This window comes from Anser brachyrhynchus, assembly GCF_964034855.1.
Source record: "Anser brachyrhynchus genome assembly, chromosome: 17".
Classification (NCBI taxonomy): Eukaryota; Metazoa; Chordata; class Aves; order Anseriformes; family Anatidae; genus Anser; species Anser brachyrhynchus.
The window spans coordinates 2373319-2392247 of NC_137710.1; the positions used below are offsets into that span (position 1 = coordinate 2373319).

At 58.0% G+C, this 18929-nt stretch overlaps 1 protein-coding gene across 2 annotated transcripts in view; it reads right to left on the bottom strand.

Moving 5' to 3' along the window:
* CUX2 (cut like homeobox 2) overlaps positions 1–15698 on the bottom strand; it is a 59977-nt gene extending 44279 nt beyond the window's left edge. The window contains exons 1-2 of one of the 2 annotated variants that reach the window (XM_080559405.1): positions 12945–13269; positions 12291–12341 (exon numbers count right to left, since the gene is read on the bottom strand). Coding sequence is in view for 1 of the 2 variants with exons in the window: in XM_080559406.1 (XP_080415532.1) it covers positions 13685–13807 (123 nt within the window). In the remaining variant the exon portion in view is untranslated. Of the gene's footprint in view, positions 1–12290; positions 12342–12944; positions 13270–13684 lie in introns of those variants that run through there. The other variant, XM_080559406.1, reaches the window with a different exon arrangement.
* Positions 15699–18929: the final 3231 nt, after the last annotated feature.

Consider the following 18929-nt stretch of genomic DNA (forward strand, 5'->3'; position numbering starts at 1 on the left):
AAATGGAAAAGAGCGCAAGGAGGAAGCTGGAGGATTATCCGTGGGGACCCCTGCTGATGGAAACACGAGGGTTTGGAGAGCTCAAGGTAAAAATCCCGAGTCGCATTGGGTCCTACCCACCTCGAGCTCTGGAAGCTCGGGAGGTTGGTTTCGAACCAGCAGATATGCACATCATTCACTCGGCTCTTCTTTTTAAGATAGATTTCTTGCCTGGATTTTAGAGCTGCTCCCCAGACACGTTCTCACCCCCAGCCCCATGGGGCTGTGGCAGAGGCGATGCAGCGCGGGGAGCCCGGGGAGCTCCCGCGGGACGATCGCAACAGAGAATAAGAACTAAAATCACCCGAGCCCTATTCTGCAGGAAAACAACCCTACCTCCGGCACACTGCCTAACCCCAAGCCGTGCAGCCAAGAAAGTCACAAGGTCTCTGAAAAAGAGCCTTCCTTCTTCCCCTGGGTGACAGCCACGCAGCAGAGGAGACGGAGCCGCCGGGTCGCGCTCGAGCACCAGGAGCAAGCCCAGCCCAGCCGGGATGCGGCCACCACCGAGCCGAGGATGTCCGAGCACCCCAAAATGTCATGGGGGGGTCTCAGAGACACCTTCCTTCATCTGCTGGGGACAGGACACGCCATGGGAAGACACGGCAGTGAAGGCGAGGAGCACGCTGCAGAGCGCAGCCCCCGGCCCCGCACGCTTCCCAGCAGCATCGATCTCCCCGCAGTAGCAGCCAGTATAATTTTGCTTGGCTTCAAATACCTGGCGATCACGAATTCTTTGGCCACAAGGTTATAAAGCATTCTCTAAAACATGAGAAAAAGATTAAGCCTGCTTATAGTTAATAATATACTGTATACTGTCTATCAAGCTGGCTGTTTGCTATTGAGAGCCTACTATTAGACACTTATTTAAAAGGCCTTTCAAGGCTTCCGAAGAAAGTGCAGTTATGCATTTTTTTTTTTTTCTGGCAAGAACTACTATAGATAAACATCAATTCGCTCCTGCAGATCACAGTCGCAGTAAATAAATTTTTCAGGAAGCTAAGTTCCATACAAAGACTTCTCAAAGCTCCCATTTCACACAACATCAATGTTTGGCCTCTGAGAAATAAAAGCTCTGAGGTTGCTTTATCCAAAGCTAAATTATCAATTGTAGCTGCTTTAAAAAAAAAAATAAAAAATAGGGTATTGCAATGAGAAACCAGCGTGGGGACGGCAAGGAAACAACACCATTTGTAGACAGCGTGGCCGTTCAGAGACAAAATGGGGAAAGACAGAGATTTTGCTGGCGATTGATCGGGTCTTTTGCCTCCGCAAAGGCTTCAGCAGCCCAAAACTTTTGGGTGAACGGCGCTGCGGCCGTGCAGCGGGCGGCATTACCGGCTGGCGTGCCAACAACCAGCTCCGGGCAGGCTCAGCAGCCAGCACTCGTGCTATTTTCTTTTATGGCTTTTTCAAGTAGCGGGCTGGGATTATCCATTACGGAGTATTTGTCACCAAAAAACCCCCCGCCGGCTGTAACGCTGAAAGCGGCGGCTCCTTGGCTTGCAGCCGAGCGGGAAGGACGTGCAGCCCAAAGGGGACCCCCCGGTGCCTCTCCAAGCAGCTCGCCCTTGCAGAGGGCAGAGGAGGGGGCCGTGGCACCCCGCATCCCACATCCCACATCCCACATCCCATCCCGTATCCCACGGTGGTTCTGCAGCTGCGGCTGTGCCGCACAAGCCTCGTAGCAGCCCCGGGACCTGCTGGCGCTGTCGGAGCCAGGAGCGTGCTAAGGCTCAGGACGCTCCATCTGCTCCGTGTTGGAAGGGATGCTGGGCTCTGTTATTCTGTAATTATTAGCCAAAAATAAGGGACGAATGCAGAAACCCTTCCAGGCGGAGGTAATGCACGCTGGTAGGAAGGGATGGGTAAGGAAAAGATGCCTTCTGCCACAATGCGACCTGCGTGTCCCCCGAGGCTGTGCCTAACACACCCGAATACCCCAAGCTGTAGGAGCCTCGTCCCTGGAAGAATGGCTTAAAACTCCCAGGGGAAGGAGGACAAGATTATGTGCTGGTCTCGGTGATTCCAGCTGAAATTAGTGCAGCCTGCTCCTGACACAAGAGGTTGTACCGGCCAGCCTCGGGACTGCCACCAGCACGGCTTCGCAGACCCAAATTAACCCGGCGCTGCGAAGCAGCAACCTTCCTTCATTCCCTTAAATTGCAAATCAAGGAGCACGGCGACGCTCCCCACCTCGCCGCTGCCACCCGCTCCCCTCGCGGGGGGGACCCCGGCACCCGCGGCACGTTTTTGGGGTCATTCCTGCCCGAGCAAGGACAGCAAAGCCCAGGCACCGATCCGCGGTTCATTTGCTTACTTCGTTGCTAAACACAAAGGCAATTAGGAGAGTTAATAAGTCACCAGAGGAGCCGCTGCCTTTCTCGGGCCTAAAAACCAGGCACGTCCCCGCTACCTGCCAAAGGGCACCCACGATGGATCATCGCAATCCGTGCTTTCTGAGCGGTTATTAAACATAAAACCCAGGCCAGCCGCCCCCCCTACTCTTTGTGAAAATGTTTTGCTTTCAGCCATTCTCAGAAAACAACCAGTGGATACTCGACAGAGAAGCACATCCTCCGTCACTGAAATAAACTTCATTTGAAAGTCGTGAACTCGTGACGCCCATTGCCCTCCCGAAAATAAACCCGCCGGGGATGATATAAGATGCATATTTAACCTTCTGACGTTGCTCATGTTTTTAGCAGAAACCCATCCATCGCCCGCCCCGGCCGCTGCCACCGCGGCTGTCCCCAAGTCCCGCAGCCGTATTTCCAGCCCCACGGAGCTGTGATCTTAACTGATCCACGGCGAGAGGGGAAATAGTTGTTCAGGTGAAGGAGACGGCCAGGAGGCACAAGTTTTGAAAGTAAAACCGCGGAGCACCCCGGGCAAAGCCATGCAAACCGCCCTTACGACCAACTTCTCTGCATCAATACCTGCCAGCAGCGGAGCTTCCCAATGATCCGTCAGCGCTCACCAAACGACCCCAAAGTAATCCTTAATCCAGTGGCACGGCTTGCGAAGTTGTATTTACGAGACTTTTACCTTTTCGGTTACTGAAAAGGAGGGAGGGAGGGAGGTGGGAGTTTAATTTTCCGGCAGGCCCATTATGCTTGTTGTTAATGCTCGCTTCGGGCCAAAATTTTGACACACCAGCTTCAAATTAGGAGAAAATGTATTTTATGCATGCCTGTACAAAAGGAAACGCACGTGAGCGTTACCATGCAATGCAGCACACTGAGCTTGGGGTGCCTTTTGCGCCTCAAGCACTCCAAAAAAAAAGGGTAAAGATAGCATCCCCACCCCGAATTTAACTCTGAGTGGGAATTCTGCTCTTGTAGAATTAAGGGCAGTGATGAAATCAGCCGAGTGACTCCCTTTGAAGGCTTCTTGCACCCAGGGTGTGGGCTGGAGACCTTCAGGCTGGGGCTTGTTGCTGCTCCTCGAATGGCAGAGAGACCCCTGGGCCCTTGGGGACGTCCCCAAGGAGTGGCACAGTCCCTGCGGGGGCCCTCCTACGGTAGGCAAAATCTGCTCGCCGGGAAGTGTTTTTCCATCGATAACAGAGCTAAACCAAGCTGTTGGCAAGCCCTCTCCTCTCCTGAGGAGCACCACGGATTTGGGAGCTGGCTGGCAGCCGAAGCCTGTACGGTGGGCAATGCAGGTGACTTCTTTTGGGGACAGGGGGGCGAGGGGGGGTGGGCAGCCCCGCGCCGAGCTGCGTACGAGTGCGAGCAAACAGTCCTGTAAATAAAGAGCACCTCCGCCCTGTCTCCACAATGCTACCCTTATTGAGTGAGTCAGATGTTCTGCTGATTAAAAATTGATCCATTTCAAAATCTAATCAACAGAATAGGATTCTTTCATATGTTATCAAGGCAGCTGCTGACAACAAAAACCAAACCTGTTATTAACCCATGAACCCCAATGACCTGAACCTGGCTGGGCTCTGGAACCGTAAATTATTCAGTAGTCCAAGAGCAATCCCGTAAGCCTGATGAATTTACGCACTGACTGGAGCCTTTGTGGGTTAAAGCCAATATCACAGCCCCACGGGTCCCCGGGGACGCGGTTCATGACACGCTGCCATTCTGTGTCATGCCTGTGAATACATTACCGGCGTCTGCTCAGCTTCGCCTTTCAAATGTCTACTTCTTCTCTTTTTTTTTTTATAATTTTTTTCCCCCATATAAAATGACTTTACGGGTCCGCACGGCACCGGAGGGAGCGGCCGCAGCGCTGGAAGAGCCTCGTGCAGCAGTGCTGCAGGGCTGGGAGCCCAAAAGTCCCACGGACGTGCCACGCAGCCAGGTCTTGGCACAAGTCTTTGCTTTGGAGCAAAATCTGAAGCAACGAGAGACGAAGACCAAACGCTTCGCATCCCCGCTCTGAGATGTTGCTCTCCGGGGCGGTGACGCTTCTCCGCCGCCGTGCCTTGCCCCGGGCACCGCCGCCCGCATGCCTCCAGCTCGGGATGCTCTCCAGGGCAAAGCCCCTGCCCTCGGCACCGCTGCACGTTTTTTATTTTCCATCTCCAGCCCGCCGAGGTCCCAACCCCGGTGCCAGGCGGCTGCGTCATTCACCCGGCGTAGGAGGCTTCGACCAGAATGGGAAAAAGTCGGCGCCGCATAAACCGAGCTGGAAGCCGGCGACTCTTCCCTTAAATACTAATATATTTATAAGTTCAATGACTCTCTGACCTCCCCTTAGAGCCAAAACAACCCCCGGGGAGCCCCCTCAGAGATGCCGCTATCGATCCCGTCTGGCTGCCATCTCGCGGCGAGCATCGAAACCCCTCCAGCCCCACGGAAAAGCCCTCGGGAGCCCCCTGGGTAAACGAGGGGCAACGGGGTCCCGTGCTTCCCTGATCTGGGCTCCAACAGTGCCCGCCGAGCCCCTCTCTCCCCACCTAAAACCTGGGGGATGCAATTCTGCCCACAGCAGCAGAGCCACACGAGACGTGGGGCTTTCTCCTGCGACCTGCTGGATGCGGGCATTTCAGTCCCGGTGCAATGAAAGAGCCCAGGGAAAGGACCGGCTCCGTCCAGAAGCTCAGATGCACGCAAGGAGTGCGCCACGGCTCTCAACAGGGCGGGAGAAACACCAGGTATTGACTTTTTTTTCCCAGGCAAGTCCAGCAGCGCTCTAAAACCAACCCAGAGAGCAGCAGCGGCAAGTGGGTACAAAAACACAAGCGTTTTCGTGCTGTTTTGTGTGGGTTTTTTTTTTTAAAGCCTTCCCGGTTAAAGCCTTCTGGCTTGACATCGCCAAGCTTTGCATCTCTCCGAGGGACGCTCCGAATGTGATCCTGCAGCTCTGCAGCCCCTGGCTATGGGGTACCTCCACTGAAACGTGGCTGGGGGGTCCCCGATGAGACCCCCCCCGATATTCCGCATCGTGTCGGGAAGCAGGGCCTGGGGGAAAAGCCCAGGGCAGGACGTGGCCGGGGGCTTCTGCTCGGCTTCACAGCCGCCCTCCAGCGCGGGCACTGCAGCGATGTGTGCGAAAAACCACGGGTCCTCTGCTCCATCATCATCACCGCCGGGGAGGAAGGCTCGCCCGCGATCGCTGCTGCCAGGGCAGGCGGGATCGGCCCCTCGGCTCCCTCCTCGCTACCTAATAATCACACTTGTGCGAAGCTGTTGCCATACATAACGAAAAGAGAAAACATCCTTGGAGAGCCTAACAATCAGACAATTTTTAAGATCATGGAGCATTAAACCATTCCCAGTAGGGTTTACTAATCAAACAGCCAAATCCTTCATAACCAACCAATCCCTACAGAGCAATTAAATCCTTCCCCTTTAAAACACTTGGCACACTGTCTGGGGACGAAAAGAAAAATTTGCAAAATTCATTTGATAAATTAACCAGGGAAAAGAAAGAAGTGAATCAAGCTTTGTTCTTTTCATTTTTTTTAATTATGGAATTCACAATGCCTGAATAATGTTTAATAAGAACTATGAAAAATTCCTAACAGTATTACAACACAACACAAAAGAATTAACCTGGTTACCGTGAAAAATTGCATATTTAATTAAGAACAGAGAGTTCAAAACTATCCAGAGATTTCAAAAGTACTGCTGCCTAAGGGGCTAAATTACACGCTCGCAGTGCTGCTAACAGGGCTGGAGCGCGCAATCATTACCCAAGTGTCCCCATTAAGTGACAATGGGCAGATGACATCAAATTCATTTCAAAAGCAACAGGAACTGAAGCATTCACTTGGGTAGTGGAAGGCAAAGCGACTACCCTGCTGGTATAAACCAGACCCCTTGTTGATAAAGGCAATAATTAAAGAATAATGTTAATTAGCTGCTTTTATTTGAAGGAGAGGCGCGGCGGCCCCGGCTCCGCTGCCTCCACGGCGCGCGCCGTGCTATTGCGGCGGGGAACTGCACGGGCAAAGCCGTGTCCCCCGGACGGCCGCACCGATTGCTGCTTTTGGGGCCAGAAAGCGGTGTTTTGGCAAACCCAAAGTGCCGGGGACAACGAGGCAGGAGGCTCGCGGGGCTGCAGGGCAGGTGGCCCCCAGGAGCATCGCTCCCAGCCCCGGCCCCAAAGGCATGGTGGGGAAAGCCAACGTGTCTCACGGGGGGATTTTGGCAACGCTGCTCCTCCGACCCGTGTCCCTCCATCCCTTGCCGAGAAGACGGGGGAAGAGCCGGGTAATCATTACCCAGCTCCGGCGATGAAGCAATGTTTGCAAAATGCTCCGGGAGCCGTGGCCGAACGCCGTCTGCCCCGCCAGAGGGGCACGATTATTAATAACGACCGTTAATAAAGACCACGACGATGAATGAAGACCGAATGTCCTCAGCAATAACGCAGCAGCCGGGTGGCTCCCCAGATCCCACGAAGACGAGCGGCCGTGCTTACGCTGCACATTACGAGACCCGCTGCCAGCACCAGGTAATACTTTATGATGTTATCCTGACGGAGGAAAACAAAGGGAGCCCGAGGTCCTGACTTCAGTGTAAAACTGCAGGAGCGTTACCAAAGGCAACCGTAGCATGCTCAGAGCGGCTGACGCACGGCGCAGTTCCCACTAGAGTAATATTTACACGGGGTTCAAATTGGTTATTTACTTTTTTAGAAATCCGTGTTGCAGAAGAACCAGCTAGCACGCACGCACCGAGCAATTAATATTAAAACAGCCGCGCATTAGCAGCAAGTCGCTTAAACTGCAGCTAAATCAATGCTCCGGGGTCCTGTTGCAGCTTTGGGGAAATCATTAAACGTTACACCAAACTAGTCAAAAAAATAATTACACAGCAAGGCCATATTAAAAAGCACTGAAACCACTCTGGAACAAGGCTTCGGTATGTGCGTATGCGCCAGCGCCTGCGTGCGCGGGACCGGGAAGCTCGACTGAGAAGAAATTCCCCATTTCCACCACGCCTGCACAGCCTCCTGCCAGGCTGAATACACCCTCCTGGGGCTTCTCACCCCAAAACCCTGGCTTGCAGGAACCCTCCATGCCTGTCAGTGGGGAAACTGAGGCACAAAGGCACAAGGCGGTGATGGAGCACGGTGCTGATGGTGGCAGGGTTTGTTCCTCCCACCCAGGTTTTGCTGCCACTGCGAGACGTGCCGAAAAGTGCAGGAAAGCATGAGCCACAAAACCAGGTAATTGGAGAACTCTCCATCATGGGCGCTAACGCAACATGCACCAGAAAGTGTTACGGAAGGGGAAAACTTTTTAATAAAGTCTGCAAGTATATATTCCTCCTTTATCAACCTCAAGATTTATTGACCGGAGAAGCCATATTGACTGAATAAATCTTGATAATGACCCCAGCAGAAGTCAATACCTGCTTATTATCTCCCAAGTTGGGGAATTACATCTTTCTATAATAGGAGCAGGATGGTACAAAATGTTCTGAGAAACTTCCCGGAGCCTTTCTGGGGAAATGGATGCCCTCGACGTGCCTGTTACCATCCCGGAGGGAGCCTTCCCGGCCATCAGCCGCGCCGCTGATCGCTCTGCACCTTGAGGAAAGCCGCGTTTGAACCCTAAATTAATTTCAATCAGAGTAAGGCTCGGCCCTGGGGAGCTTCAGCCCCCTGCGGACAACGGTCCCACAGCTTCCCTTTGTTGGGTTGGAGCGGCAATTCCCAGGGAAATTCCCTGAAATTCAGGACCGGGGACTTGGCCGTACAGCAACGTCACCACACGATGCCCACGGGATACGGGGCTGCCCCCAGGATCCCACACCCTCTGCTTTCCCCCAACGTTGCAAAACCAGCAGGAGGGGAAAACTGAGGGGCACGCCAGCCCCAGAGCCACAATCTCACCGCCGAGCCACGCCAGGACTTGTGCGTTCAGAGATGGCGTTTCGTTTGCCAACCGGTAACTTGACGTTCAGCGGAGAAAACAGCAGCTCTGGGACCGGAGCGCACAATTATGCCTGCATTTTTATGTGGAGTCTCTGCAGACAGCAAGAAAAATTAACTGGAGGGAGCCGCTACTGTGCCAACATATGGAGGGAGATGAATAGCTAGTTCTCCATGCTCCGCTGAGGTTATCTAGTTAAGCAAGTACCTCCTAAAGGACTCGCAGGCTGGGAGTGTGCTGTTTGCTTAATCTGGTCATAAATAATAATTCGGATCGCCAAACGTTTTAGCATTCAGCTCCACCTGCACGCAACCGCCCTGCCGCGCCGCGCCAGGCTCCGAGAGCCCCGCCAGCCCGCGCCGCTCGCCCCGGCCGGGTGCCCAGTGCTCCCAGTCCAGCCCCACAGCCACCAGTCCAGCCCCACGGCCACCAGTCCGGGTGACCAGCAGGGCCGCGACCCTTCTCTGCAATCCCACAGGAACAAATTATATTTTAATCCACGTCCCCTATTCGCCTCGTGGTCACAATCTCTCCCCCCCTCCCCCCCAAGGCCACGGAGACAATCCACTAAACTGGATCAGGAGGCCAGCGCACATATCTCTAATGGGCTGCGGCACGCACACAATTAATTAATGGATTTATTAATCAGGGAAGAAGTCACTCTTCGGGCTGGAATTGGGGTCACCGGTTTCTAAAGTGAGAGCCGCAGAGCTAAAGATAAACTCTCATTTTCTGCAGCTCTCTTCTCGTCTGGCAGCGTCTCAATTATTCAGCCACAAGGTAAAAAAAAAAAAATTAAAAAAAAAAAAAATACACGTTACACCTCAGGAACTCCGGGCTCTGACTTTCTGCCCGTGGCGAGGCCGAGGACCAGCAGCAAGTGAGGCCAGGAGTGGTGCGAGGCCACCAAGGCTTCAGAGGGGCAGGCAGGAGCATCAGCTGCCCACGGGCGGCTGTGATGTCCGGCTGGATGTCCACAGTGCCACACCACAGGGACAGTGGCTGCTGTACACCTTGAGCTACAAGGAAACAGGGCTTCTGGGTGAAAGAGAGAAATGCCAACAGCGTCCCTGGCAAAAGATGGGCTGCAGGGCACAGCAGAGTCAGCAGAGAACCCCCACGGGAGGGCACCGCTACCACTGCCCTGGGCACCAGAAGGTTTCCAGGGGAGCGCACGGCTATCGGGCACCAGGGAACCCAGGCACAAGACGGACGCCTGCAGAGAACCAGGCTTCGTTATTTCCACTGCTGCTAAATTTGCATTAATTTTCCAAACACCGTCATTCTCCAGCCCACGTCCCACCTGCCTGGCGCACGGGGAGAAGCTGGAGCCGCTGGGAAGCCCCAAATGTGTCAACCACCCGGCAGCGCCCCGAGCCAGCCCCGCACGGGCACAGGATTCACCCACCCAGCAAAACCTTGAGATCTCCGCGTGGGAAGGAACGCCGACGCTTACGAGGGATGGGAAGCATCGTCCCCCTTCCCACCGAGGAGCTTACCATCCCTTGACAACACAGCTGAGCACCCGACAGACCCACCGCAACCACAGCGTGGTGGGGAGGAGCCACAGCGGGGGCTTCCCCGGCCCCCGGCACCGTCCCCGGGCTCTCCGTGCCCTGGCTCCCCCCTCACCCCTTGGGCACGGTGACCCCCGGCACCTGCCCACCCTTCATCGCCCGCTTCTCGCTGCAGAGGACACCTCTGCCAAGTGGGGTGAGCACGGATTTACCTCCATGCCACGAGGAACTGGTGCCCATTGCTGGGTCAGACCCACAGGCACCAATGTGCCATACCCCAGGTGAATTTTGACCTGGGCCTCCAACGGGCTACGAGCACAAACAGAAGCTGGTTCAGCCGCACGGAGAGCCTGGGGCTGCTGGCAGGGCTCTGGAGATGCTGGAGGAACCGGGGAGCTCCCGCAGCTCTCTCCTTTATAGCCCCAAAACCACGCAGGCCCGTGGGGGTGAGGAGGTGAAGCTCCCCAGCTCAGAGCCCAAAGCAGCGCCGCCAAGTTTATCAGTCCAAGCTTCGGGAATTAAGCTTCAGCCAAGAGGACTGATAGCTTATTTACTGCTGTCATCTATATAAAGAAGAATTTTGACACATTGTTAAATGATAGCACATTTAGATAAGTCAAGCTGTCATATCATTTAATGGATGTCTAAACTCCCTCTGTAGCTGATATGTAAAATTTATGCACTTCAGAATATCATAAGGTTATAATATTTTAATCACATCCACATCTTTTTTTTTTTTTTTTCTTCTTTCCTCCCCCTAAACTTGGAGAAGACGCCAGCCACCGCAGCGCGCGCGAGGCTGCCGGCGCGCCGCGATCCGGCAGGGGCAGCGCCGAAGTTTCTGCCCAAGTCCCCGCCAAGTCTGCTCCTCCGCGCGGCGCAGGCACGCAGCGAGCGGGTGCATTGCAGGGAATAAAGCGAGCAGCGTTTTCTTTGACGAAGCCAACGCCGGAGCCATGTAGCCAGAGCTAATCTGCATAATGAGATGTGGAGACGTTTATAAAAGATGGCTATAATAGGTCTCTCTCCCCTCACTTGCCGTTGTATTTATTATCCCAAATCAGCAGCTCGCAACTCTTCCCATTTTTTTTTTTTTTTGCTGTTTTAACACGGAGTGGGTTAGATTAAAGCAGCATCCGGAATGCGGCGCGTGTAATCTGTACAGCGCTAAACCGAACATAATAAAACAAGAGCAAATTAAAGCACGGGAAAAAAACACAAGGTATGAAGCCCGTTATGACTATTACACACAAGAAAGCTGTAAAAAAATACTGCATTAGTAATGTACACAATAAAACAATCTCATAACCCAGTGAAATATGTCTGGTATTATCTTTGATAGAATTTTATCTCTTCTCATTTCCGAGACTATTTGCTGTAAAAAGGCTCGATGCCGTTTCGATCAAAGTGCTACCGGGGAGCACATTATCTACATGTTTTACATATGCCCACCATTCATCAGGGCTGCTCAAACTCTGCCATTCCCAGCAAGCCCTAGGCCAGCAGAGCTGCTTAGGCACATGCATTAAAGAGAAAGAAAAAAGGAGAAAGAAAAAAAAAAAAAGAAAAGCTCGCAGAAGAAGAATAAATGGATTGTTTCCCTTCTTTCTTTTTATTTTTTTCCTTTTAAATAGAGGGCATCAGGCCGAGCTGGCACAAGGTCACCTTTCCCACCGGGAGCCCGGGGAGGCGGCAGCACCGCTGCCTGGACGCAGGTCCCCCGCCAGCACCGCTGCTGTCCCCGCTCAGCGCCCACCTCCCCGCCCCGCAAAGTTGCCCCCGCCGCCCGCCGCGCTCCGTCGACCCCATGGAGAAGTGGCTGCCCATATTCGCCTGGAATCCCGGGTTCTGCACCCACCCGGGGAAAAAGTCACCGGCGTGATGCACCGAGGAACGCTTCTGTAGCCGGAGCGCCTACGGCCCTAATCCCCTTCCCACCACACCGCCGTACGCGAGCAGCCGCGGCGAGCCGGCTCTCCGTCCTACCTGCATTACTTTTAGGGTCGGCTGTGACAGGCGCAGCCCGTGAGCCGCTTAAAAGGCCGAAACGCATTAAACGCTGGCGCTGTCGGTAACGGCACCGGAGCCCCCGTAAACCGCATTTAGGTTTGTTTACCCCCCACAGCCCCCCGGTGAAGCGTGCTGCGTTTTTAAACTCCGTGACATCCCACGGGGGGGGGGGGGGGGGACAAAACCCCTTTATTAATAACCGCGTCGAGGAGCCTTTGGGCTCTCGCAGCCGGATCCGGGTTCGGTTTCGTCCCCCCCGATTTTCGTGTCAGCGGCCGGGGCTCCCCGCCACCGGGGTGCCCAGCGAGGCGGCCGGCCGCGAGCATCCCCGCGTCCCTCGGTGGTCAGCCGCCCCCCCCCGCTCCCGTTAACAAAGGACTTACCCGTTAATTTCACAGCCCGCCGGCGCTACGGCTGGATACGGCATCCGTGACCTGCACGGAACCACAAAGGAGCTCTCCGGCGGCGCCCCCCCCGGATCGCTGCGTCCATCCCGAGCCCGCCTCGCCGGCAACTCGCATCCCCACCCGGCGCCTCGGAGCCTGACGCCGGGCCCGGTAAACCGGGACACGGGGAAAAGCCCCGACCCCCTACCCCCCCCCCCCGACCACACCGGCGCCCGAATAACAATAGGAGAGCGGGGGGGGGGGCTCCGGCCGGCCCCGGGCACGTCTCCTCCTCCTCCTCCTCCTCCTCCTCCTCCTCCTCCTCCTCTCTCCCCGGTGCTACGATCGCGAACCGAGCCCCCCCCCCCCCTCCTTTCCCGGCCCCGCGGCCGCTCCACCGGGCACCTGCGGCTCCGCCCGGCCGGGCCGGGCCGGGGGGTGGGGGGGGGGGGCGAAACTTGGCGGCGGGGCTACCGGGAGGGTGGGGGGGGGGCTCCCCGCCGGTGTCCGTCCGTCCGTCCGTCCCCCCCCGCTTCTCTCCCCGTCTACTCCCCGAAGTTCAGCCGCCGCCCGCCCAACTTGCCGCCCGCCCCGGGGCCGTCCCCGTCCCCCCCCACCACCACCACCACCTCCCCCGGTGCCGGCTGTCACCTTGGCGGCGGGGCGGGGGCCGGGCGGCTCCATGCCGCCCGCCGCTGCTGCTTCTGCTGCTTCTGCCGCTGCTGCTCCTCCGTGCTCCCGGCGGCACCGAACAAAGAGCGGAGACGGAGACGGCGGCGGAGACGGCGGGGATCAATTCCTGATACCTATCGATGGGGAAGGGCGGGCGGAGGGAGGGGACGGCAGAGCAGCGGGGGAGGGCTGGGGGAGGCCGCCCGCCCGCCCCCCCACCCTCCCCTCACACCCGCCCCCCCCCCCTCCCTTCTCCCGCCGCCGCACGCCGGGGCTGAGGCGCTCGGGGGCCGCCGCCGCCGCCGCCACCGACCTGGAGCCGGCGGACATCAAACCGCGGCCGGCACCGGCACCGCGCTCCCACCTCGGCGGCCATCTTGGGGCACAGCGCCGGGGCCCCGAGCCCGCCCGCACCGGCTGCGGCCGCCGGCATCGCCTCGCTCCGGCCCGGCCCCGCTCCTCACGGGGCAAAGCGGGGGGGGGGGCGGGGGGGAAGCCCCGCTGCTGCCCCCCCCCGGGGGAGCCGCAGGGCCCCGGAGGAAAGTTTGGCGGTGTCGGTCCCGAGCTGGCCCCTGGAGGGGGGGAGAAAATCCCCGCCCGCCCTCAACCCCCCCCACACACACCCCCCGCCCCGAGGCTGCTGCCCGTCTGTGAGGTTTTGGTGCTGGAGCGGGTGGAAAATTCGCGTATAAATCCCGCTCTGCTCCCACCAAACCCACCGGGAGCTTCACGTGGCTCACACCGGGTTCATGCTGGCCAGGCAAGCGGGGCCTTTCGATAAATTCCTGCTGAGGAGCTGGCGGCGAGAGCCTGAGCACCAACAAGAGCTCAGGAGGTGCCATGGGGCCGGCCCGCAGCCCGTGCCCTGCCCTGCAGGCGCAGGTCAGGCCCGCTCCCTCTTTTCTCGCTCCCCCGTGTCCCCCTGAGCCAGGAGCGGTGTCCAAGAGGAGAAGACAGACGCCCAACGTGACCTTGGCACCATCCTGCAGCGTGAGCGGCGAGGAAACGGTCTCGTCCTTCTCCTCTCTCGTGCTCGGAGAAGCCCAGAGCCGCCTGCAGTCCCACGATCGCGAAACGCCCGGGGCAGAAGAAGGAGCGAAGAGAAAATCCAAGTTCAAAAAAAATAAAAACGATTTGCAGGAGCCGAGGCTGTTGGCGTTAAGGAGAGCCTGGCGGTGCCCACGAGCACCCCCGGCCCCTCACCGGGGCTGCCTGGAAGGGGCTGCCACCAGCCCCTGGTGCCGGGCCACGAGGGGACCAGCGAGCCCCTGGCCATGAGGGCAAACTCCACGCTGAAACCACGACCCCGATGGCACCAACACCACAACGAACGGAGGTGCCCAAGGCCCAGCGCAGGGTGCCCCTCGCGACCCCTTTTTGGGTGCACACAGGTCGAGGCCCAATTTTCCTCTCCATCCCTCCCTCAGGGCTGTGCGCCGGGGTTTGGTTGTTTGCAGGGTGGCTCTGTGGGCCCTGGGGGGACCCCAAACTCTCTTGCTGGGGTGAGAGCTGGCTCCTGCTTTACCAGTGCCTCGCTGGCATCCTCTCCGTGAAGGTGGCCGGGGATGGCTCGGTCTGCTCACAGGCTTTGGTTATCCGCTGCTGGGCACCGGCAGAGATGGGTGCTGGGCGAGGGGACCCTCCCCTGTACCCACAGAGCTGGTCTGTGCCCACCGCTCTCCTGCCAAGGGCACAGAGGAGCCCACTCATCAATCAGGAGTAAAAACCAGCGCGGCGTCTTCGGCGAGCAAACTCAATTGTGGGCTTCGGAGGAATGTTTCTGTTCGGCCAAATCATTCATAACTCGCTGGGAGCCGCGAGGAAGAGGAGAGGGGCTGTGCCCCGAGGCCAGCAGCGTGTCCCCAGCCACCTCGGGCACCCCGGGGACAGCGAGGGGACCCGGCCCTGCCGCCCCCTGCCTCGCCTGGCCCCCCCGGCCCGGGCAGCGCCGCGGGGCGCAGGTTAATAAATCAGTTTGTCTCCAGAACGGCTCGCTTTGTGCGCCTGACAATAGCCCGTTGTAAATGGCAGCCCCTCGCCTCCTCTTCTGAAAGGCTTTTAATTAAAATATGGCAGGAGATTTTCTGCATACTTAAAAATAAAAAAAAAAAAAAAAAATAGAAAATGTTGGATTTCAGCACGCTCCCATTTCAGGCGTTAATTTATTCTCGCCTTCCTGTCGTTTGTGATCCCCCCGATAAGGCTTTGTGCGGTGATCCGGCCCCATCAGGCGACGAGGGCAGCGTGTGCCGCGCGCCAGCCTCCCCCCGCGGCGGGTGCTTCGTCCCCAGGGCGGGCAGGGGGGCGCGGGGACCCGCACCGAGCCAAACCGGTGCCACCAGTGCCACCAGGGTCACACCGACTGATTTAAGCTGTTGTTTGACGGCGTGGCGGCCCGCTGCTGGAGGCGATTCCCTCCGCTTCGTGGCCAGCCGCCCTCTCCCCGCAGCCTGCCCCTCTCCTTCCCACCCCCTTTCTTCCCTACACCCCTCCTCACCCCCTCCCTGCCCCTCTCCTTACCTCTCTCCTCCTCATCCTCTCCCTGCCCCTCTCCCTGCCCCTCTCCCTTCCTCCCCCCGTCCCTGCCCCTCTCCCTGCACTTCTCCTCCTCATCCTCTCCCTGCCACTCTCCGTCCCTCTCCTTTCCTCCCCCCATCCCTGTCCTTCTCCCTGCCCCTCTTCCTGCCCCTCTCCTTGCCCTTATCCTCCTCATCCTGTCCCTGCCACTCTCCCTGCCCCTCTCCCTTCCTCCCCCCCGTCCCTGCCCCTCTCCCTGCACTTCTCCTCCTCATCCTCTCCCCACCCCTCTCCCTGCCCCTCTCCCTGCCCTTCTCCTCCTCATCCTCTCCCTACCCTCTCCCTTCCTCCCCCCGTCCCTGCCCCTCTCCCTTCCTCCCCCGTCCCTGTCCCTCTCCCTTCCTCCTCACCCTCTCCCTGCCCCTCTCCTCCTCTCCCTGTCCCTCTCCCTCCCCAGATCCCCATCCCTCTCCCTTCCTCCCCCATCCCTCTCCCATCCCCTCTCCTCCTCTTCCTCCCTCCCTGCCCCTCTCCCTTCCTCCCCCCGTCCCTGCCCCTCTCCCTTCCTCCTCACCCTCTCCCTGCCCCTCTCCTCCTCTCCCTGTCCCTCTCCCTCCCCAGATCCCCGTCCCTCTCCCTTCCTCCCCCATCCCTCTCCCATCCCCTCTCCTCCTCTTCCTCCCTCCCCGTCCCTCTCCCTTCCTCCCCCCGCCCCTGCCCCTCTCCCTGCCCCTCTCCTCCTCTCCCTCTCCCCGTCCCTCTCCCTCCCTCCCCCGCCCCTGCCCCTCTCCCCGTCCCCTCCCCGCCCTCCCCCCGCAGCCCCCGGCCCCGGGCAGCGCCCGCCCCGCTCCCGTTACACCGGCGACACCTGGCGGCCACCGCGCCCCGCAGCGCGGGCAGGGACCGGGACACGGGGGGGGGACACGGGGGGGACACGGGGGGGACACGGCTGCACAGTGCGGGGCTGAGAAGAGACCTAGAGAAGGGGTGAGGGTGTGACAGCGCTGGGGACATGGGGGGGGCACGGGGAAGGGGACGTGGGGGGGACAGCGGGGAGCACCCAGGGACACGGGGGGGACACGGCGTGGCCTGCACCGAGCTGTGCCCGGCCTCAGCCCCCGGTGCCACCGGGGAGAGTGTGCCCGCAACCCCTCTGCCGCAGCGGGGCCGGCCGCCTTTCTGCCAAGGCTCCTTATTTCCAGGCCCATCCCCGCTACAATTAGCACATGCTCTTTAATTAATTTCCCTCTTTTATTGCTTCGCCCGAAATTATCTCGACCGTGGCGCCATTCGGCGCGCGCGCGGCGTGTAGTGCTGCTATTTATGGCTTTCCCCTGTCGGTGCCACGGCTCGGGGGGGGCCGGGATGGTTGCCTCCTCCTGGGGCCGCATCCTGCACGGGGCGCTCCAGGAGGGCCAGCAGCGGCGTCCGCCCTTGGCCCCGTCACCTCTGGCTGCTTGGCCCTGCTCCAAAGGACGCTGGGGGGTAGCCAAGGGCATGGGGACGCTCAGTGGCACAGCAGCTGGGCTCTGTCACCAGCCAGCACCAGGACGCACAGGCCACCGCCCTCCCTGTCCCCTTTGGTGGCCAGCACCAGGCAAGCGGTGGCCACCACCAACAGCCTCACGCTGAAGCACTGAGCTGCACAAAAATCCGTCTTTCTACCTTTAAGAAGCTTTCTCCCTTTAAAAATAATCATTACCAATAAACAAACATACCGGGCGGTGTATATAAGCATCAAATTAAGTAGCTACAAGCATTTGTTATATTTGATATAGCCTTGTTAACTGGAAAATCCTAGGTTTGGAATATGTATTGATTTCGGCGAGCATATATTATTTTACTGTAAGTACCAACAGCCATTGTAGTTAATATACAACAGTTTAATTTAAAATGCATTAGTTTAATAAAAATGCATAAAATAGAAGAGAATTGCATTAGCTTCAATGAAAAATTCAATTTCATAAATATTATCCAGTGTTAAAATGCATTGATTTCCCAGGAAAATGTATTGGTCAGAGGTAATTTACATTGGTTTGAATGGGAATGTACCGGTGTGTATACATATGTATTAGGTTAGTCAAATCTATCCGACTGCAGGAACAAAATAGCGGTTGGAGCAAAAGATATCCACAAGGGAACCGCGACGGCAGGGCACGGGCTGGCTTCGGGGTGCCCTCAGCCTCTGGGCACCCCCCAAATCGGCTCCCCCGGTGTCTGGGGTCCCCAGGACCGGGGGCTCCCCGTTATCGGCCGCGGGCAGGACTTGGCCGGGGCGCAGGCACGCGTCTCGCTCAGGCGGAGCTCGCGCCGTGCGAGGCGCGGGGGGTTAATCAAATCCTTTTGACTCCATTTTTTATCGAGCTCAAGAGGGGCTGTCCTATTAATTAGCAAGGCTTTCTCATGTAAAACACAGGCTCCTTTGCAGATAAGCAGGGGCGATGCTTGATTTTGCCATGGCACAGATAGGTGCATTATTCCCCGACACCCATTCACAGGCTGCAACCACTTTCCCGTAGCTCTTTTGTTCACAACAGAGCGCTATATGTGTAAATGCATATACACATACATTTAAAGGACTCCGTTTTTCCTGGTAAGTCCCCCAATACCCCCAGCAGGGGAAGGAACAGAGGTGCCTGGAGCTGGCTCTGTCCCCCAGGCAGGACCCTGTTCCCTGCTGGCGGGGCAGGATGTGGCCCGTGCAGCACAGGGGACGACGTCTGGCAGCGAGAAGTGAGCAGCGGAGCAGATGCACCGTCTTACAAATCACGGCAGAAGCGTGCCCAGCCATCTGCACCCCGTCCCCAGCCAGGGTTTCTGCGCTGTGCTCAGCCCCTGTGCCTGCAGTGTCCCTTCAAAGCCCCCCGCCACCCTCTGGACACCCACCAGCATGTCCCCCACCTGTCCCGACGGGGTCTGGCCCCTTCCAGGCTGGGCAGGCACAAAAGGCGCTTCCCACGCACACCCCAAATATATTTTGGGGACTCTCCGTGGCTCTGGGGCTGACCAGGGATGCCCCAGAAGGGTTGCAGAGACAGGGATGGGCAGCACCCAAGCGGCGCTGGAGGCTCCGCAGGCGACCGGTCCCGTTAAACCACTGCGCATCACTTCCCTGATGCTTATGGATTTTTCCTTAATGCCACAAATTAAGGTAATTGGGCTCGGCTGGCCGATGGATTCAGCTCAAGTTGGCAGGGGAGGGAGCGCCCGTGCCGTGATTGATCCCGCTCATCCCCGCCGTGCCTGCGTGCCCTGGGCTGCTCCTCACCCAGCTCAGCCCCTCTCCGCTCTTTCCCTTGCCTTTTGGTTCGCACAGACCCCAAAAACCCGCCCTGAAATCCATCTCAGCCTCAGCCGAAGCCTCATCCAGGCCAGACGATTGCTGCTGGAGCGGATCGGAGGGGGCGAGTGCCAGGGATCAGCGGCGGCATTCACGCCCTCTGGGGA